The sequence below is a fragment of the Meles meles genome, chromosome 3 (genome assembly GCF_922984935.1).
Source record: "Meles meles chromosome 3, mMelMel3.1 paternal haplotype, whole genome shotgun sequence".
Lineage (NCBI taxonomy): Eukaryota > Metazoa > Chordata > Mammalia > Carnivora > Mustelidae > Meles > Meles meles.
Window position 1 is genome coordinate 64818759 of NC_060068.1, and position 22910 is coordinate 64841668.

General features: G+C 35.2%; 1 protein-coding gene across 3 annotated transcripts in view; it reads right to left on the reverse strand.

The window, feature by feature from the left end:
* Positions 1-22910, reverse strand: part of SLF1 (SMC5-SMC6 complex localization factor 1) — an 83764-nt gene that overhangs the window by 26977 nt on the left and 33877 nt on the right. The window contains exons 10-14 of one of the 3 annotated variants that reach the window (XM_045998896.1): positions 19367-19420; positions 18102-18260; positions 16205-16368; positions 7802-7933; positions 6613-6778 (exon numbers count right to left, since the gene is read on the reverse strand). In XM_045998896.1, the coding sequence (XP_045854852.1) occupies positions 6613-6778; positions 7802-7933; positions 16205-16368; positions 18102-18260; positions 19367-19420 (675 nt within the window). The remainder of the gene's footprint in view (positions 1-6612; positions 6779-7801; positions 7934-16204; positions 16369-18101; positions 18261-19366; positions 19421-22910) is intronic. The other 2 variants (XM_045998897.1, XM_045998898.1) reach the window with 2 other exon arrangements.

A 22910-nucleotide genomic window follows, 5' to 3' on the forward strand; every position in this document is an offset into this window, starting at 1 on the left:
AGGTATTCCTGAGAACCCTAGCAAGTTAACGCCCTCTCTCTATTCTCTGTTTCTCCTTCTTTCTCTTCTCCTTCTTCCCCCATCCATACCTACATATTTACACCCACATGATGAAAACAATTAATAAAACAAAACCTCCAGGACTTAATATATGGATAGCTTATAATAAACTTTTAAAATAACATTATTCAGTAGTGTCAAGTGCTTCAGTATGGCAATACTGGCTTCTGTGGATTTCTGTTAACAGGAATATAGGATTACAAAAAAAGATGGACTTAGCCACCCCTAGTGTTTATATATAAAATTAACCTTTACATTTATCCAAATGGCATATTCAATAAAAACTTCAGCAGGTAAGACTGTCCTTTTTGTTGTAAATGAAGAAACAGGTTGGATCAAATTGTAATTATTAAATTATATCAAATGCCATTACCTAACAGAAATGTATAAAGATTAATTTTTAAAGAACGAATACTGTTCTCTATCATCACTTCTACAATAAACATTATTAAATTTACATAGAAAATATAGTAAGCATACAAAGTTTTAATTACAGTAAGTGTGCTTTACCTTAATGTGGAAAATATCTTTCTAATCCATAAATATGAAGGTGAAGAGGTACAAAAATATTTTTTAAACACCCCTGATGAAGACATTAAAACTACTTGACATTTTCCACAAAGACATTAAAACTAGTTGAAATTCTTTTACTTTTGCTATTTATTTTTTAGGCATGTTGGATACGTGAAAAAAAATCACCAAATTAACAACTGGGTAGAAAACATGTGAAAAGGTTATAATCAATAAATATTATAGTATCCAAATAGATTTTGAGTGCTATGTTCTGCAACCATACTATGCCTAATGTGGGATTAGGGACAGAGAAATCTCTAACCACCAGTGACTACTGGATTTCTTTCTTCTACCTTCAGCAGACAAGGTTCTTATGGTATACAATATTTCATGAGGGCATCATCATTCCTTACTGTAAGAAGCTCTTAGTTAAGTGATTTCAAAACTGAAGTTCTAGTTCTGGTTTGTTGTCCAAACAAGGGTAAATGGTCAAGCAGCACATATGTCAGGCCTGCTGCTGAAATAGTTTTTACCAAGGAAAAAACCCAGAGTCAGGACGCTGAGGTATACAAGTTCCCCGTTGCTCTATCACACTGTGTGGCAATACACTGCATTAAGGCTGGGCTGGACATTAGAATTTGAGAGAGAGACTGTGAAGAATGGGGCTGGAGGGATTTTAAGGGGCATGATTAGGGAAGCCTTTCCTCTAATATCATCAGGGGCTATGATATAGAACCTTGACCACAGCCTGATCCTGCCAGGTCAGGACTCATCAGTGGGCATCAGCAGCACCCTGTCTCCCACCCTGATTAGAGAGCTGGGTTTAAGTCTACCCGGTGCAGCTTTCCGACTTGGGAAACATGGCTATATCAGCTGGCTGGGAAAGTACCAAGTCCTCCCCTAGTATTCCGGTAGGATCAAAGCCATGAACCGACCAGAACTCACTCCCTTAAGCATTGAGTCTTAGCTAGTCTTCAAAGTAGTTTGCAGGAAGCCAAGTTCTTACTTTGTAAAGTTCTTATTTCGTAAAGGAGACAGTCGCTTTGAGCAAGTTCTTATGGTTCAACTTATCAAGAGAACATAAAACAGTAGAATGAAAAGCTACATTTAAACTAAAAATTGAACCTTTCAAGATCCACACCACAAAATGCTTCTAGCTACAACATATATATCCAAACATTTCCAATGACACTACGCAAGAAGGATGCAAAAGACTAGTAAATTTTGATTTCTCGAAATGTTCCCCAACCTGAGAGTAGAGTAAATCAGGCACTTCAGATCCCTGATCCCAAGGCTCTGGACAGGGAAAAAGGAGCTAAGCCCACAGAGCTAAGCTTCATATAAACCACAATCCAATACCTCAACAATTAAAAAAATAATCTCAGAAAACCAACCAGCTGGGACCTTTCTCTTTCCTTACACAAATTTATGTATAACACACCTGATACCACAAATTAAAATCAATATTGCCTATTATTCAATTTATTTCGATATTATGACTATTAAACAGAGATGGGTAGCCCTTACAGTACTCTCAAGGAATGACTACAGCTTCCTTATCTTGATAAAAACACATCAAAATTATTCTTATCTGTGTGACATTTCCTATACTTCCATACTACCATATATTCCTAATAGTAAATTTTTTTCTCTTTTATTTTTTATTTTTTTATAAACATATAATGTATTTTTATCCCCAGGGATACAGGTCTGAGAATCGCCAGGTTTACACACTTCACAGCACTCTCCATAGCACATACCCTCCCCAATGTCCATAGTAAATTTTATATAAAAAGACAGTTTCAAATTAGGTTCTTGGATCCTTTTGTAATATATTCTTATCTGCTATTCACTATAACCATAGGGCCAAGACCCTGCATTATGGATTGTACCCACTGCAAATTTAACAGTGTATAAATAATGCTACCGTTTCTTGCATTGTAGATATATATATTTATGATTTAGAAGCGGATTAGTGAGAAAATGGCCAATAAACCATGAAGGGAGAAAAGATTTCCTGGAATACTGAAAAGTACGTTAAAGTTGAAAGAACAGAAAACTCTGAGAATTAACAAAGAAATCAAAGACATGATGTGCACATGACACATATTTACATTAGAACACCTCTTTAATGAGTTAAAGTCTATTATCAGACATTCTGTCGATACAGATCTCTATTATCCATCAGTACAAGTAATCTCCATTTAATAAATCTGGTGATCTTCCAAAAACTGACTAGTATATAATGCAGAACAACGATCTGGGCTTTCACACTTTCAGGTTAGGGCTTTAAGGAATATCCCCGGCAACAGATGACACAAGGCTCTGCTATACATACCCTTGCCAGAAAGATGCAAACATAATACACACAACGTGCCTCTTCCTGTTGAAAACACTGGCATTTGAAACAAGAGCAAGTATGCTGCAGTGGAGACTTGGGCCTCTAAGCAAGGCTTTACCCTAACAAGGTGTGACACCTTGACTAATTAAATTCTTTGGCCTCAATTTCCCTATCTTTAAATACAAAGCAGCTTCCATTTCTACCTACACTTGTAGGGTTATCATTAAATAGCACTTAAGGACATCACAAAGAAAAACAGGACTAACCATCAAGCTTAGCAAAATTTGTACCTCCTTCATAACCTTGACACAGCTCACCTCTGCTCTTGCCAAGGAAAGCCCAAAGCTTTCTCAGATTAATGACAATGAAATTCACTGCCTTTGTGTCACTCTGCAACACTTGCTGATTGACATTATGACAAAACAATATTAGCATAAACTGAGGACTTCTGTTTAGCTAATGACTTAAATTGAATGCTTCAACTCAGCAAATCAAGAAACAAATGCTTTACAGTACAGAAAATGATGTCTGTGAACATGCATGGAATTCTTGAAATTGGAAACTGCCAAAAAGATTTAATTAGGTACAAGAATGAATTCTAGCAGATAAGGTAACACATACACACACATGGACACAAAACAGTTTTTATGAATTTACACAATTCAAATGTTTAATAAAAATACCGATTTGCTAAGTTTTAAGGTGGTTCTAATATTACAACTGATGCTACAATTTATTGCAGATTGCTTTATAAAATATGTTTAATTTATTTATAAATTTGAACAAAAACCTTCAAGTTAATCATGGATAAATCTGTTATAATTTATATCAGTATTTCCTGAGTAAATTCTTCTCTTTGACTCTTCTCTTTGGTGATTTAGTAAAATTGTGAAAATGTCAGTTTTATTATTGTTTTCAGTTACAAATGAGCAATTTCATTTATATAATCAAATGGATAAAAAAGAAATACTCCATAATGAGAAAACATTTTCTATCCCCAATGATTCTATGGTCTAAAAAGTACATAAATAGACAGATTTTAATTAATAAGAATATTATCAGTTTTATCTTAGAAGTATTATACAAGTATTAAACTCAACTGGCAATGAAGTATAGTTTTATTTATGTTGAGTATTTTCAATTTACAAGTGTGTATAATCATATTTCTTTTTAAATAAGACACATGTACAAAATAATCACTACTCACTTGGTTATTGCCACATAATACAATTATTTGAACACAAAGACTAGCTATACCCAGAAATAATTCTCCCTTTTTAATGCCAAATTAAAGAAAAATTAGGACCCTCAAAGGAATTTTCTTTTTGTTAGCTTCAGGCACCCCCTAAGCCAGTAAGGGCTTCTGTTTCTGATAATGGAAGCTTAACTAATAAATGACCTTATAAAAGAAAACTGAAAATGTTGAATACAATATGTAAAACATCTTCTAGAAAGATAACTTGTTATGTAAAAGATAACTTCTGGAAAGTTACAAAGCATTGCTAAGCCAAGATCTAGGAGAAGGTAAAGAGACAAATAAGGCACTCAAAACTAGCTGACTTTGCCCTAAGGATACTTGCTGACCACAAAGAAAGAGCTGAGAGACCAAAATGTGGTTTTTGGAGACTAGAGGAAAAGGATTATAAAAGTCATAGTCCAAGGCCTAATACACAATAGAAAAAAAACATGTATTTGTAGCCCTGTACTTCACATGGGACTATCCAGGGACCCTCAAACCTGGCAACAGAAATTCTCTCTCGAGAAAGATATTCAGCACATTTGCCATGTTACTGTTTGTACAAATAATTTTTCAAATGCAATTTATGGCATGCAGTAAATGGTAACTAGCTTGTAAAAGAATATAAAAAACACAAGAGAAAGAAAGAGTAGAAAAGAGAAACAGACTCACAAAGACTTCAAATATGAAACAGTCATACATAAACTATAAATTAACTATTACTGCCACATAAAAAGACAAAAGAAAACCTTAAAAATTTTGTAGGGAACTAGAAACCATAAAAACATGCTTTAGTAATTAGGAAGTAAAAAAGTCTAAAACTGGCAAAAATGCAACAGACATGTTTAACAACATATTAGATACAGCTGAAAAGAGACTAGTGAACTAAAAATTAAATGAAAAGACACTACCCACAATGCTCCAAATGTAGAAAAAACCCTGATAATCTAGACGAGAGGGGGGAAAAGCAGAGTAAAAAGGAGAAGTTGTAACATAAGTTTAATTGGAACTAAAAAAAGTCCAGCAGAGAAAACAGATCAGAGGAAATATGAGAAGATAAACTATGTATGATTTTCCTTGACAAGGAATACTTTATGGCTCATCTGACACCAGAATTTTCCACCCAAACCACCATGCATTACTATATACAAAGTACAGATGGTTTTTAAAAAAGGGAGGAGGATAAATTCATGAAGTAGATTCCTAAGAGTCTGACTAAATCTCAATTATTAAACCCGTCATAAAAGATGACAGAGAGTAGGGCACGCAGGTGGCTCAGTCGGTTGAGGATCAGACTCTTGATTTTGGCTCAGGTTATGATCTCAGAGTCCTGGGATCAGGCCTGGTATTGGGAACGAGTCTGTTTCTCTCCCTCTCTTTCCCTCTGCTCCTCCCCAAACATGCTCTCTCTCTCCTTCAAATGATAGAGAGCAATGTAAAACAGAGAAAACACATTGTATAACCACACATGGAGTCAAAAAGGAAAGTTCAGTTAATTTCCAGAAGGCAGAAATTATAGGGCTCATTTTTAAACTGTAATTTACTATTAGAAATTTTAAAAAGCATAGGCAACCAAAATCCATTAATCATAACAAAAATACACCCATTTAGAAGTTTTATAACATCCTAAAGTATTTCTTGAATCAAAGGAGAATTCTTAAGTGACAATAAAAAACATTGAAAAAAACCATCAATAGCACCGAGATTTAGATATCAAAACCTGTACATAAATCTCAATTTGTATTCAAAGACAATTTTTTTGAGTATACTTATTAGAAATAAAGACTAAAATGAAAAAAGATCCAAATGATCAAGACATAAAAGTAAAAGGAATTAAAAACAATGATATAACACAAAAAAGCAGAAAATAAAGTCCCAAAGGCAATTATTTTGAAGAGAAGAAAGGTAACTAATAGTAATTATAAACCCAAAACATGGCAGAGTATGTTGCTATGCACTTTACATATTTCAGTGCATTTAATCTTCCCAACTACCCTTTGGTAGGTAATACACTAAAATCACTGTACATTAAATTTCTAATGACAAGCAACATATACCTATGAAGAAATAACTGCTAACAACCAAAGGCAATTTTAAAAACAAGTCGAAATTTTCATTTATACACACAAAAACTAGATGGACTCAATTTTTAAAACCCTACGTTCTTTATGAATTGGAATGTACAAAAGTAAAAAATCTAGAATGATAAATGAATACAGATTTCTTAGCACTAATGATCAAATAACTGTCCCTGGCTACTATAGCCAAATATGTATTGATGAAGAAGCCACCCTCTAAGGATCTTTTACAATAAAACTTAATAAACTAAATAGAAAACAATGATACATTTGGGTAAATTTTAGTTTTATTCAAATTGTTCAAAGAATAAAGCAAAAGAAGCATAACTCAAAAATGTAGTTTTTCATAGGCAATTATTCGTTTGTAAATCAATTCTACTTACATCATTAGACTTGCATTTTTCCTTGTGAGAATATATAGTCCACTCCAAAAGCATATTTACTGGTTTGGTCAAAAGCCCAGAGGCCTCATTTCCTGACCAAAAGATTTCAAGAAGTATTGCCTTTCCTGTTATTTTCAGACTCTGAGAATCTGACCAGTCATACAACCTAATGAAAATATGAATCAAAGTATATCTTTATGCCAACTTGATCCCTATAGTTATTAGACAGAAAATCTCTTGCCATAATACAAAAAGATCTAGTGGTTTCTAAATATAGAAAGGGCATAATATATAAAGATTACAACATACAGTTATAATAAAGAACAAAATATAAAAAAGGCCACAATTCAATTTAATGACCAACAAATACACACACAGAGTAATCTAACTGCATGTTTTAGGGCATACACAAAATTTATCATGGATATTAGAGATTCAATGTTAAAAAACCTAGTGGGGGAAAAGAAAACCTAGTGGAATTTTTACTTAACTATTTGATTACTTAAGAATTAAAAAAAACAGGGGTGCCTGGGTGGCTCAGTGGGTTAAAGCCTCTGCCTTCAGCTCAGGTCATGATCCTGGGGTCCTAGGATTGAGCCCCACATTGGGCTCTCTGCTCAGCAGCGAGCCTGCTTCCCCCCTCTCACTCTGCCTGCCTCTCTGCCTACTTGTGATCTCTCTGTCAAATAAATAAATAAAATCTTAAAAAAAAAAATTAAAAAAAACATAAACCCTCAAAAATGTAACAAAATTTTACCTATCCAAATGTCTAAGTTAGTAAAAAATAAACATGTGGACTAAAGACACAAAAAGAACACAAAAAACTTCATTGCCACTGAAGAACTATGTCTGGAACTGTGTTTTAAAAATAAATCTAAACTAGGGGCACTTGGGTGGCTCAGTTGGTTGGGTTTCTGCCCTCAGCTTAGGTCATGATCCCAGAGTCCTGGGATCCAGTCCCACCCACATGAGGCTCCCTGCTTAGCAGGGAGCATGCTTCTGCCTCTCTGCTGCTCTCCCTGTCTATGTTCTCTTGAGCAATCTGTCAAATAAATAAAATCTTAAAAAAAAAAAAATACATAAATCTAAACTGGAAAACAAGGTGACTCTTTAGCAGTATGTAAATAAATTTAAAAAATGGTACATGAAACAATATAAATATAGAAAAATTCTTTGTGATTAAACTTACTTTTGGCTCAGATGTCGCACTTCACTTTCCACTATATTAAAGAAAAATTTGAGCAGGGTCAGATGGAGCACCTTAGTGCCAATAATATTTTTTGATATTTGATGGCAAAAACTTTCATTGTAAAGGCAAGACCTGAAAAACATGAACCCAGTAATTTGTGACATACAAACAAGTCAATGAATGTTCTGTGGACAAACACTTTCAGGATATTAGTTTCTAATGAAATTTCCTTCAACAAAATATAAAGTTAACCAACAAAATTTTATCAATATATTTTCTTTAAAAAGAAAACCAGGTCAAGAATCTCATTGGGGCGCCTGGGTGGCTCAGTGGGTTAAAGCCTCTGCCTTTCGCTCAGGTCATGATCCCAGGGTCCTGGGATCGAGCCCCGCATCGGGCTCTCTGCTCAGCGGCGAGCCTGCTTCCTCCTCCTCTCTCTCTCTGCCTGCCTCTCTCCCTACTTGTGATGTCTCTCTGTCAAATAAATAAATAAAATCTTTAAAAAAAAAAAAAAAAAAGAATCTCATGACATTGAATTTTTAGCAATACAGATCTAATTTCTCTATTTTTCATTGATTATAATGTTTAATAGCCTAATAGTACTCTTTGAATTATTTCACTGCCAAAGAACAAAAAAATTATGTATTACATTAAATGCTTTCATTTGAGGTGACCAGCTCTACACTGAATTTATAAATACTCTCTATAGTCCTCTTCTTACTCAAAATTCTTTGTCATTATTTTTTTAGTAAAATGAAGGTGATTTAGGGCTCTATTTTTTTTTTTTTTTTTTTTTTTGAGAGAGCGAGAGAGAGTAAGCAAGCATGGTGGGGTGGGGACAAAGGGAGAGGGAGACAGAATCCCAAGCAGGCGCCATACCCAGCATGGACACTGATGTGGGGCTCAATCTCATGATGGAGATCCTGACCTGAGTCAATCAAGAGTTGGATGCTTAACTAAATGAGCCACACAGGCACCCCAATTAAGGCTATTTTCTAAGAGTTTAAAAAATTCAATATTTATTTTCTTTCCATCTACTATAGCGGTCCTGTCCAACAGAACTTTCAGTGATGATGAATATGTTCTACTGAACACATAAGGACTTGAATTTTTCTTTTTTTCCAAAGATTTTTATTTATTTATTTGACACGGAGAAAGAGAGATCACAAGTACACAGAGCAGCAGGCAGAGAGAGAGAGGGGGAAGCAGGCTCCCTGCTGAGCATAGAGCCCGATGTGGGGCTCGATCCTAGGACCCTGAGACCATGACCTGAGCCGAAGGCAGAGGCTTAACCCACTGAGCCCCCCAGGTGCCCTGAATTTTTAATTTTTTAAAAATTTATCAAATGTGGCTACTGGCTATGGGGTTGGACAGCAAAACTGTATGTATTATTATTTTTTTAAAGAACATGCAAATTACTCAGAAGTCTAGGCCTAAGAAAGAAATTCTAAGTAACAATATGTTTTATAATAATCTTCGAACTTTATTACCAATTATATAAATAATGTACTTGTAACTTTCTACTTCTGTCTCCATCCTTCCCATCTTCTTTTTGAGTAACACACTATCAGGTTAGGAGGGTCCTTAATGACTATTAAATTTAACAATATTTAATACCCAAATCTCTTCTCTAGAGGATGTTCTATGTCTATATAGGTAGTATCTTTGAAAACTGCCAGAGATGGATACCGTAGTATTTTTATTAAAAAAAAAGTATATGAATATGTATATGTGTGTATGTGTGTGTGTGTATGTGTATATATATATAAAACGGCGTGCCCAGGTGGCTCAGTCGGTTAAGCGTCTTGGGTTATGATCTCGGGGTCCCAGGAATGAACACCATGTGGGGTTCGCCACTTAGCAGGGAGTCTGCTTCTCCGCTCCCTCTGTCTTCCACGAACTTGTGCTTTCTCTCTCTCCTTCCCAAATAAAATCTTTAAAAAAACCCAATATAGGGGCGCCTGGGTGGCTCAGTGGGTTAAAGCCTCTGGCTTCAGCTCAGGTCATGATCCCAGGGTCCTGGGATCGAGCCCTGCGTCAGGCTCTCTGCTCAGCAGGGAGCCTGCTTCCTCCTCTCTCTCTCTGCCTGCCTCTCCGCCTACTTGTAATTTCTGTCTTTCAAATAAATAAATAAAATCTTTAAAAAAAAACCCAATATATTATGGATTATTTCAAATATGTTTGAAAGTAGACTTATATTATCTAGCTCATATATATGCTTATCACTTCCCTAGATGCCTCTAACTCCCAATGAACCCAATTATTTTGGCATGAAATTTGGTATTTCTATTTATTTAACTTTACTTTTAATTCTACCTCCTGTTGCATTAATTCACCCAAATATTTATTAAACATTTATTATGGTCTAGGTATTATATTAAGCACTGAGAATAGAGATGCTTAAAACTGAGCAACCATGTGAAGAGATGGAAAAACATTTATCATGCAAATGGAAGTGAAAAGCTGGGATAGTAATACTTCTATCAGAGAAAACAGACTTTAAAACAAAGACTACAAGAGACAAAGGACATTAAATAACCATAAAGGACATACTCCAAGAAAAAGATTTAACACTTAAAAACAAGTATTTATGCACCCAACATAGGAGTCTCCAAATATATAAAGCAACTATTCAATATATAAATCAACTATTGTTGATGTAATACCCCACTTACATCAATGGATAGATCAGACAGAAAATCAACAAGCAAAAAGTGTCACTGAATAACACATTGGACCGGATGGATCTAACAGGTATATTCAGAACATTCCATCCAAAACCAGTGAAATACACCTTTTTCTCAAACGTACATAGACATTTTGCAGAACAGATCCCATGTTAGGCTACAAAACAAGTCTCAACAAATTGAAAAAGACTTAAATCGTATCATGTATCTTTTCCAACCACACAGTACAAATCTAGAAACCAACCACAAAAAGAAATCTGGAAACAACAAAAATACATGGAGGTTAAACAACATGCTACTAAAATGATGAATGGGTCAACCAAAAAATTGAAGAGGAAACAAAAAAATACATGGAGACAAATGAAAATGAAAATATAATGGTCCAAAATCTCTGGGATACAGCAAAAGATGTTCTAAGAGGGAAGATTAGAGCAATATAGGTGTAACTCAAGAAGAAAGAAAGATCTCAAATTAAGAGCTTAACCTTACACCTAAGGAGCCAGAGGAAGAACAAACAAAGACTACCGCCAACAGAACAAAGGAAATAATAAAGATTAGAGGAGAAATAAATGAGATAGAGACTAAAAAAACCAATAGAACAGACTGATGAAACCAAGAGCTGGTTTTTTAAAAAGATAAACAAACTGAAAAACCTTTAGCTAGTTTCATTTAAGAGAGAAAGAGGACTCAATTTCAGAAATGAAGGAGGGGAGAAACAACAATTTATACCACAGAAATACAAAGGATTTTAAGAAAATATGAAAAATTATATGCCAACAAATTGGACAACCTAAAAGAAATGGATAAATTCCTAAAACGTATAAGCATGTAAAACTGAATCAGGAAAAAAGAGGAAATATGAACACAATGAATACTAGCAATGAAATTGAACCAGTATTCAAAAATCTCCCAACAAACAAGTCCAAGACCAGACGACTTTCCAGTGAATTCTACAAAACATTTAAAGAGGATTTAAAACTTTTTTTTCTTAAACTATTTCAAAAAATATAAGAGGAATAAAGCTTCCAAACTCATTCTGAGGCCAGCACTACCTTGATACCAAAACTGGATTAACACACAAATAGAACGCCTGGGTGGCACAGTGGGTTAAGCTTCTGCCTTGGGGGCAGGTCATGATCTCCAGGCCCTGGGATTAAGCCCTGCATCCGGATCCCTACTTAGCAGGTTATCTGCTTCTCCTTCTCCCTCTGCTTTCTCCCCACTGCTCATGCTCTGTCTCTCAAGTAAATAAAATCTTAAAAACAAAACAAAATATTACATGCACAAAAAACTATAGGCCAATAAGTGATGAACATAGATGTAAAAATTCTCAACAAAATACTAATAAACTAAATCTAACAGTACATTAAAAATACAATTCACCATCAAATTGGATTTATCTGCAGGATACAAGAGTGGTTCAATATTCTCAAATCAATCAACATGACACATCACATCAACAAGAGAAAGGATAAAACCGTATGCTCATTCAATAGCTGCAGAAAAAGCATTTCACAAATTATAATATCCATTCATGAAAAAAAACCCTTAACAAAGTAGGCTTAGCAGGAACATAACTCAATAAAATAGAGGCCATTTATGAAGAACCCACACTTAACATCATCCTTAAGGGTGAAAAAGTGAGCGCTTTACTTCTATTATCAAAAACAAGGCAAGGGGGGCAGCTGGGTGGCTCAGTAGGTTAAAGTCTCTGCTTTTGGCTCAGGTCATGATCTCAGGGTCCTGGGATCGAGCCCCACATCGGTCTCTCCGCTCAGCAGGGAGGCTGCCTCCTCCTCTCTCTCTCTGTCTGCCCGTCTCTCTGCCTACTTGTGATCTGTCTGTCAAATAAAAAATAAAACCTAGGGGAAAAAAAAAAAAGACCAAAAGGTTTCTTAAAAAAAAAAAAAACTGTTAGAAGTGATAAATTAATTCAGTCAAGTTGTAGGATACAAATTCAATATACAAAGACCTGTTGTATTTCTGTACATTATTAATGAATTAGCAGAAAGAAAACTTAGGAAAACAATTCCATTTAGGAACATACCAAAAAGACTGAAATGCCTATGAATAAACTGAATCAAGGAAGTAAAAGATCTGTACTATAAGATACTGATGAAAGATACTTGAAGAAGATACATTTCTTTCCATTTCTTAATGGAAAGACAGTCCATGCTCATGCATTGGGAGAACTAATTTTGTTAAAATGTCCATGCTGTTCGAAGCAATCTACAGATTTAATGCAATCCCTATCAAAATATCAACAGCATTTTCCCTGAAACTAGAACAAAAAATACGAAAATTTATATACAACCACAGAAGACCCCAAATAGCCAAAGAAATCTTAAGAAAAATAAAAATATGGAGATATCCCAGGATGCCTGGATGCTCAGTCAGTCCCATGTCCAACTCTTGGTTTTGGCTCAGATCATGATCTCCTGATTGTGAGACTGAGCCCTGCTCTGGGCTTCAGGCTCAATACACAGTGTGCTTGAGATTCTCTCCCTACACCTCTGACCTGTGCTTCGCTTGCATGCTCGGTCTCTCTCTAAAATAAGTGACTAAAATCTTAAAAAATAAACCAAAACTGGAGGTATTACAATCCTATAGTATTACAAAGCTGCAGTAATCAAAACAGTATACTACTAGCACAAAAATAGGCACTTTGATCAATGGAACAGAAGAGAAAACTCAGAAATAAACCCACAATTATATGGTCAATTAATCCATGGCAAAGAAGACAAGAATATATGAGAAAAAGACCATCTCTTAAACAAATGGTGCTGGGAAAACTGGACAGTTTCATGAGAAAGAATAAAACTGGACCATTTTCTTATATCATAAATAAAAATAAACTCAAAATGGACTCAAGACCTAAAGGTGAGACCTAAAACCATAAGATTCCTAGAAGAAAACACAGGCAGTAATGTCTGACATCAGCTGGAGTAACATTTGTCTAGTTATGTCTCCCAAGGAAGGAAAAAGCAAAATTAAACTAATGGAACTACACTAAAATAAAATCCTTTTGTCCAGCAAAGAAAACCATCAACAAAACAAAAAGACAACCTACCGAATTGGAGAAAATATATGAAAATGATGTATCTGATAAGAGATTAATATCCAAAATTATAAAGAACTTCAACAGCTAAAAAACCAAATAATTCATTAAAAATGGGCATAAGATATGAACAGACATTTCTCCAAAGAAGACATCCAGATGGCTGAGAGACACATAAAAAGATGCTCAACATCACTAATTATCAGAGAAATGCAAATCAAAACTGCAATGAGATTATCACCTCACACCTATCAGAATGCCCAAAACCAGAAAACACAAGAAACAAGTTTCGCAAGGACATGGAGAAAAAGGAACCCCCATGAAACTGGTGGTAATTCAAGCTGGTGCAACAAATGTGTAAAATAGTATGGAGGTTACTCAAAAAATTAGTAACTCAAAAAACAAAACAAAACAAAACAAAACTAAAAATTATGATCCAGTAATTTTACTACTGGGTATTGGCCCAAGGGAAATGAAAACACTAAATGGAAAAGATATATGCAGTATGTTTACTAAAGCATTATTTACAATTGCCACAGTATGGAAGCAACCCAAGTATACATCCAGACATGAATGAATAAAGAAGATGTGGTAGATATACACAAAGGAATATTATTAAGCCATAAAAAATATAAAATCTTGCCATTTGCAACAACATGGATGAAGCTAGAGGGTATAAAGTTAAGTGAAGTAAGTCAGAGAAAGCCAAATACCACATAATTTCACTCATATATGGAATTTAAGAAACAAAAGATACACACAAAGAAGAGACAAAATAAACTAAACTCTTAAAGACAGAGAACAAACTGGGGGTTGCCAGAGAGGAGGATGGCTTAAATTGGTGATGGGAATTAAAGCAAAATTCATCATGATGAGCAATGAGTAATGTACAGAATTATTGATCCTTATATTGTTGTATCTGAAACTAAAAGAACACTGTATATTAATTATAACTGAATTTAAAAAAACTTAAGAGTACTTTTCAGAAACTAAGAAGCTTACATGAGTGACAAACTGAACTGAAAAGGTCAAAAATTATGTAGTGACATGAGTTACAAGTTAAAGTATAATTAGGAGTTGGCCAGGTATTCATAGGATGTAAGAATGGAGATATATTTAGGCAGAGAAAACATAAGAGCAAAGGAATAGGCAATGAGACATAGTTTAGTCACTGGTTACACTTGGGAAAAAAATGAAGATGAAAATGGAGACACATACAGCATCAAATCATGAAAAGTCTTACATGTTTTGCTAAGGAATTTCAAATGTCTTTTACGCATGATGTGTAAGTTAACTGAAAACTTTCATCTGGGAAATGACAACATTACTTTGGAAAGAGTATACTGAGGTACTTTGGGAGATAAGTTAAAGGGAAAAAAGCAGAATCAAGATCAATAAAGCAGGTATTGCAATTGTTTACATAAGAAGCAATGAGAGCTTGATGACAGGAAAGAAAGAGACAGTAAAGAAGCAGATTTGGAAATCAGAAAGCATGTCAGCCACATAACCCATATATCCTCATATTCTGTGCCCAATGCTGGGCTAGTACTGTTGTGTTAGAATTGTGTTTACATCTCAGTTGCTTACAAAAGTAAAGGAACTGCTTTTTATTTATCATTTTATCCCCAGGGTGTAGCACAGTGCCTGGCTCCCAATAAGTCTCAATAAACAACTGCTGAAAGAATGAATAAATGCATACTATCTAGATGATTAGCTCATGTCAAATATATCACAACCAAGACAGAAAATGAATCTTTGTGGATCTCAGAGATAACTGAAGGTCTAGCCTTTGCCTGGCTCATCAAGTATCCTTTCACTCACTGCTATGGAGTCCTAAAACTGAGCACTTGGATAAAAAGAAAGTACTTTCTAGACAAAGGCAGGTTCTGTCAGATACAGGGGGTTATCAGAGAAGAAAAACAATTTGTGGATTTGGTAGAAAGAGCAATACAAAGGACTTCCAGAGAAACATTTTCAAGACAAAGGAAAAATGTAGGAAGATGACATGCAGAGAGAGACACAAATGGAATGAATATTTAGGAAATAGTTTCAAAATTCTGATTTCTAGCTGGAAAAAAAGGAACAAAAAAACACTAAATGAGATAATATATATAGTTACAAATGTCTACACTTTTGATTACCAAAATTTGATAGCCATATTCAATAAATGTTAATTAGATTTTAATATGCACAGATATCATTAACTAAAAACAATAAAAAAATAAAAACAATGATTTGGCTTTCCTGTTTATTCATTAAACTTTTTTTTTGTAAATAAAACTAAATGACAAATATGACCAATCGAGACTTGGTCTTTTTTCTTTTCTTTTTTTTTTTAAAGAAAGAGAGAGAGAACACAAAAACAGGGGGTAGAGGGAGAGAGAGAATCCCAAGCAGGCTCCATATCCAGCTTGGAGCCCAACATTGGGCTTGACCATGACATCATGATCTGAGCTGAAATCGGAAGTCAGACGCTTAACTGAGTCACCCAGGTGCCCCTAGACTTGGCCCTTTTTTACGAGTTTTAAAATAAATACAACACACATACTATACACACACATTTTCTAAAATGAAATTTACTTCTTTCATTTATATCCAAAACATACACAGCAGAACTAGGAGATGAAATTTAACATCCTCACACGTCAAATTCCTTACCTGATAAGCACTTCTATTAGAGACCATGCTCCTTTCATGCAAGTTGGGCACTGAAACAGCTCTAAGTAATATCGTGACATGGCTGGGGACTCCCAAGGAGGATGCAGGTGAAGAAGAGCTGACAATATATGAAAGTATCGGCCAGAGAATGTATCTATGTTATCCTATTATTTAAAAATAAACAAATAAAACACTATAGCTAAAAGTACACTTTGACGAGTTACTTTAGTCTAAAATTGTAGTAACTCTGACCTAACTTTCTTGCCAGATATGTGTGTTTAGACAAAGGAGATCAATGGAAGTTATCATATTTAGCTAGTGAAATACTACAACTAAGAAAGGCACATTCTTAGTATGTATTTATACATTTAGGTAATCCCAGCTATTGAGACTTACATGAAATGTCCATTTTACCTTTCATGATTATAGTGAGATTAAGAGTTCTCAAATGTGACCTGAAAGGAATTAAAGGTATGAAGATTTCATGTAATATGCTAGTTATCACCAACATTAGTCTGACATAGCGTACACCTGTTATTTCTTCAAACTGGCACTGTGATAAAGAAAACAATTAGAAATCTACCATTGAAAAGCTGTTCTTACTAGCTTTCACAGTTTAAGGAACATGTTTATTGTCTGTGTATACTGTGAGTAAAAATAATTATCACCGTACATATGCCTTTCTAGATTACTGTTGTCAGATTTTTACGTTAGATACTTTACTGCCACAGAAAAAAAAATCAGATTAATTTCTCCCAGGAGAAAACTATCTTGGAGATTCCAAGAAAATAAATTAAATCAGAGTAGCCTAGAAAATAATTTAAAAATAGAAATGGGCATCTAAGGTCCTGACCTCACTGGGGCCCACTAGAGAGCTGATGCCCAGTCTTATAATCATTATGGGGGGAGATCCATGCTCCCACCTGGACACACACAGGAAAACAGGCTTTCACAAAAGTACTGGCTCTTAGTTCCACGATGGGATTATTCAGAATGAACCCCTAATGGGGGGTAGTCCTCCTCTCCCCTCTATATCTTCTTCTTCATCAACCGTCCTGAACATGTACCCTCCTCCTCCAGAGTACTAGTAGAGTATACTTCTTCCACCCCAAACCAGTCTCCGAGGGACTGCAGAATGACTCCGTTTCCTCAGTGCATTCATAAAACAGTTCACCCAGTGAAGACAAGGAAGATTACTAACAATGCTGCCCTGCTTTTTCTGACATCCTGCACCAGGTAATTGTGTTTTATAAATCTTATCATATAATCAGCATAATTTTACCTCCTGAATTTGGATGAATTCTGGGACACAACCAAGATCAGGCTGCAGACGTCTAAGACCTGAAGGCGATGGACTAGATCCTGGTGATCTCACCAAGACAAATAACCCTGTGAGATGATCTTTTAGCACTCAATCGATCCTTGCTTTTGTGACTCCCAGTCCCCACTGTGTAACTTCAAATTCCTATAAACTCATTAAGGTCCCATTTTGTCTCTCATTGCTGGGTTAGTTGTATTATGACAACTATCTAGTAAACTGTGAATTTTTAGTAAATGTTCTCTAGTAACTCCAAATACAAAATACACCAAAAAAAAAAAAAATTAAAAAAGAAAGAAAGAAGAAATTGTAAGTAGGTACTGCATTTCCTATTAAAATAAGGGAAAAAATACTGAAAAGAGAAATTAACTGTAAATATATTAAAAATGAGAATGTTCATATTTTTTTCCATTTTATTTATTTTTTCAGCGTAACAGTATTCATTCTTTTTGCACAACACCCAGTGCTCCATGCAAAACGTGCCCTCCCCATTACCCACCACCTGTTCCCCCAACCTCCCGAGAATGTTCATATTTTAAGATTCTCTTAAAGATTATAAACTCTTAAGACTGCTCTTACCTGTAGAATGTTCTCTAGTAGAGCATGAAGAAGGCATACAGGGGGAATATAATGTGCTTGTAAAGAGGAAAGTTCCTCAATTGCTTCTTTAAAAAACTGCCCTTCTATGAGACTTTCAATTAAATTTAATATACCTCTGGGAAATTCAGCATTTTTAACCTAAAAAAAAAAAAATAAAGATTCTATGACTCAAAGAAGAAAAAAAATTCTGGGAGTAAATTTTAAATTAGTAAGGAGATTTAAAATTTTCTCATCTGTAAAATGAAGGTAATTCCTGTCCTCACGACTTCATTAGATTGTTATATGGTTCACAAAAAGATTATTTATACGAATGTGTTTTATAGCTACAGGGCACTACAAAAATACACATTATTACTTGATTTATATATTATTCTCTGTTGCCCCAAATAGTTAAGGGGGAAATACTGTCACTAAAAGAAAATTTGAAAAGGCATTTGCAAAGTATGACTGACAATGAGGAGACCTTAGGCAGAGCTACAATTATACATAATTCTTTAGGGGCAAAATTATTTCTTGGTTTTCTTTTAAACATATAATAAGCAAACTATATCCATTAAGATATACTAAATATATTAAGAAGTCATCAAGTATAATATTTGCTACAGTGTACAGTTTATTGTACATAAAAAGTATAATATTATACTTGATATACTTGCTAGTATATCAAGTATAATATTTGCTACAGGGTCACTCTGAGGATGCCCATTACATAAACTCTAAGAGTTCCATGAAATACATTCCCCTTGGACAAAGTATATATATATATATATGTATATATATATATAAATTTTTTTTGGTCAAAGTATTTTTAACAGCCAAAATAACTACATTAAACTAGCAGATAATTAAAATACTCTGAAAGACTATATGAAACAAATCTTAAAGGAAAGACTAATGATACAAAGGAAATAATATACTTTTAAAAATATTATACTGAAACTTTCATCTAGAAGTAGTAATTACAAAAGTTACAAAATGTGGTAACAGTGGTACATAGCTCATCCATGATGAGCACAAGGTAAGTTTTTAATTCTTGTTATCAGTTTGTACTACCATATATAATTTTTTTGGAGCTTTGTAATATTTTTTTTCATTTCTGATTAGAGAAAGTACATTTCAAATTTGATAGGGGGCTCTGTTATGCAGACAACACATTCCTTTATATCAAAGTAACTAAAAACATTAAACACAAAGCTTATTTTTTTTTTTTTTACTCCATCACCACCCTACTCGAAGCCCCTTACCTCAATATTGTACACTGGTTGTTTATCTATTCTAATGCAGCTGTATCTGATAGCCTATAAAACAGCAACCATATTACCAAAATTAAGCATCTTTTTAGGTAGAAAATTACATTTCAGTGTACAAAAAATAAAACCTTGGGCAAACTTACATAATACACTCAGGAGCACTTTAATATCCATAATTGATCTGATACTGATACACATTTACTCAGACTAGTATCTTCCACTATTTTCAAGTATAGCACACTCATGAATGTGAACATTGTCTATTTTCTCTTTCTAAACTAACTTAAAAAATAAAGTCATTTTCCTTTCGAAGACCTAAGGAGGTCTACAGTCCTTAGTATTTTAATAATTAGAAATATAAACAAGGAGAACATTTTGTATAAAAGTCCACAGAAGAAAAACATGTGGTCATGTTTTCTATATAATAACATGTGCAATCTTCCTCTATTGTTTTAAAATACCTATAATTGTGTATTTACTTAAAAGATTATACTGGAAAAATATTTGTAACCAATAAAAAGAGAAACAATGTTCTGATTATATAAGGAGTTCTAGATACAATGATATAAAATAAACTAATGGAAAACTGAAAAAGAATAAAAGTAAGCAGGTGACAAAGATAGAAAAATACAAATGGCAAGTGAGGGTATAAAATATGTTCAAACTTACTACTGCCAAAAGAAATACAAATTAGAGGGGAGGAGTCAAGATGACGGAGAAGTAGCAGGCTGAGACTACATCAGGTAGCAGGAGATCAGCTCGATAGCTTATCTAAACATTGAAAACACCTACAAATCCAACGGGAAATCGAAAAGAAGAACAGCAATTCTAGAAACAGAAAATCAACCACTTTCTGAAAGATAGGACTGGCGGAGAAGTGAATCCAAAATGACGGGAAGACAGACCACGGGGGGGGAGGGGCTGCCTCCCGGCAAGCAGCAGAGCAATGGAGCACAATATGAGAACTTTTAAAAGTCTGTTCCACTGAGGGACATTGCTCCAGAGGCTAAACCGGGGTGAAGCCCACGCAGGGTCAACGTGGCCCCAGGTCCCGCAGGGTCACAGAAGGTTCGGGGGTGTATGAGTGTCGCAGAGCTCGCAGGTGTTAGAACGGAGAAGCCGGCTACCGGTCGCGGGCTGGGTGAGCTCGGAGCGCAGCTGGAGGCTGGGGATATGGGAGTGATTGGGTGCTGTCCTCTGGGGGCGCACTGAGGAGTGGGGCCCCGGGCTCTCTGCTCCTCTGGGCCGGAGACTGGGAGGCCGCCATTTTCATTCCCGTCCTCGGGAACTCCAAGGAAAGCATGCAGGGAACAGAAGCTCCCAAAAGCAAACCCGAGCGGATTACTTAGTCCGGCCCCAGTAAGGGTGGTGCAATTCCGCCTCCAGCAAAGTCCCTTGAGAGTCACTATAACAGGCCCCTCCCCCAGAAGATCAACAAAATAGCCAGCCAGGACGAAGTTCATCTATCAAGGAAAGCAGGTTCAATACCTAGGACAGCAGCGGAATTCCAGAGGAGGAGAAAGCAAAGCACGGAACTCATGGCTATCTCCGCATGATTCTTTAGTCTTGCGGTTAATTCAAATTTTTTTTCAATTTTTTTTCTTTTTTCTTCTTCTGCTAAATTTTTGAAAACTTTTACCCTTTTCTTTTTTAACGTTTTTTGACTAGTTTATCTAAAATACATATTTTTTCTTTCTTTTTTATATTTTTTCTTTATTTTATTTTTTTTAATTTTTTTCTTTTTTTCTGAACCTCTTTTTATCCCCTTTCTTCCCCTCACAATTTGGGGTCTCTTCTGATTTGGTTACAGCACAGGGTCTTTGCCTTAAAAGGGTCTTTGCCACCCTTTTAGTATTTTATTTGATCCTTCATATCCTCTTATCTGGACAAAATGACAAGGCGGAAAAAAATCACCACAAACAAAAGAACAAGAGGCAGTACCGAAGGCTGGGGACCTAATCAACACAGACATTGGTAATATGTCAGATCAAGAGTTCAGAATGACGATTCTGAAGGTTCTAGCCGGGATCGAAAAAGGCATGTAAGATATTAGAGAAACCCTCTCTGGAGATATAAAAGCCCTTTCTGGAGAAATTAAAGAACTAAAATCTAACCAAGTTGATATCAAAAAAGCTATTAATGAGGTGCAATAAAAAATGGAGGCTCTCACTGCTAGGATAAATGAGGCAGAAGAAAGAATTAGTGATATAGAAGACCAAATGACAGAATAAAGAAGCTGAGCAAAAGAGGGACAAACAGCTACTGGACCACGAGGGGAGAATTCGAGAGATAAGTGACACCATACAACGAAAAAACATTAGAATAATTGGGATTCCAGAAGAAGAACAAAGAGAGAGGGGAGCAGAAGGTCTACTGGAGAGAATTAATGGAGAGAATTTCCCTAATATGGCAAAGGGAACAAGCATCAAAATCCAGGAGGTGCAGAGAACCCCCTTCAAAGTCAACAAGAACAGGTCCACACCCCATCACCTAATAGTAAAATTTACAAGTCTTAGTGACAAAGAGAAAATCCTGAAAGCAGCCCGGGATAAGAAGTCTGTAACATACAATGGTAAAAATATTAGATTGGCAGCAGACTTATCCACAGAGACCTGGCAGGCCAGAAAGAGCTGGCATGATATATTCAGAGCACTAAACGAGAAAAACATGCAGCCAAGAATACTGTATCCAGCAAGGCTATCATTGAAAATAGAAAGAGAGAAAAAAAGCTTCCAGGACAAACAAAAACTGAAAGAATTTGCAAACACCAAACCAGCTCTACAGGAAATATTGAAAGGGGTCCTCTAAGCAAAGAGAGAGCCTAATAGTAGTAGATCAGAAAGGTACAGAGACAATATACAGTAACAGTCACCTTACAGGCAATAAAATGGCACTAAATTCATATCTCTCAATAGTTACCCTGAATTTTAAATTCTAAATGCCCCAATCAAAAGACACAGGGTATCAGAATGGATAAAAAAACAAAACCTATCAATATGTTGCCTACAAGAAACTTATTTTAGACCCGAAGACACCTCCAGATTTAAAGTGAGGGGGTGGAAAACAATTTACCATGCTAATGGACATCAGAAGAAAGCTGGGGTGGCAATCTTTATATCAGATCAATTAGATTTTAAGCCAAACACTATAATAGGAGATGAGGAAGGACACTATATCATACTCAAAGAGTCTGTCCAACAAGAAGATCTAACAATTTTAAATATTTATGCCCCTAACGTGGGAGCAGCCAACTATATAAACCAATTAATAACAAAATCAAAGAAACACATCAATAATAATATAATAATAGTAGGGGACTTTGACATTCCCCTCAGTGAAATGGACAGATCGTCCAAGCAAAAGATCAACAAGGAAATAAAGGCCTTAAATGACACACTGGACCTAATGGACATCACAGATATATTCAGAACATTTCATCCCAAAGCAACAGAATACACATTCTTCTCTAGTGCACATGGAACATTCTCCAGAATGGATCACAACCTGGGTCCTAAATGAGGTCTCAACCGGTATCAAA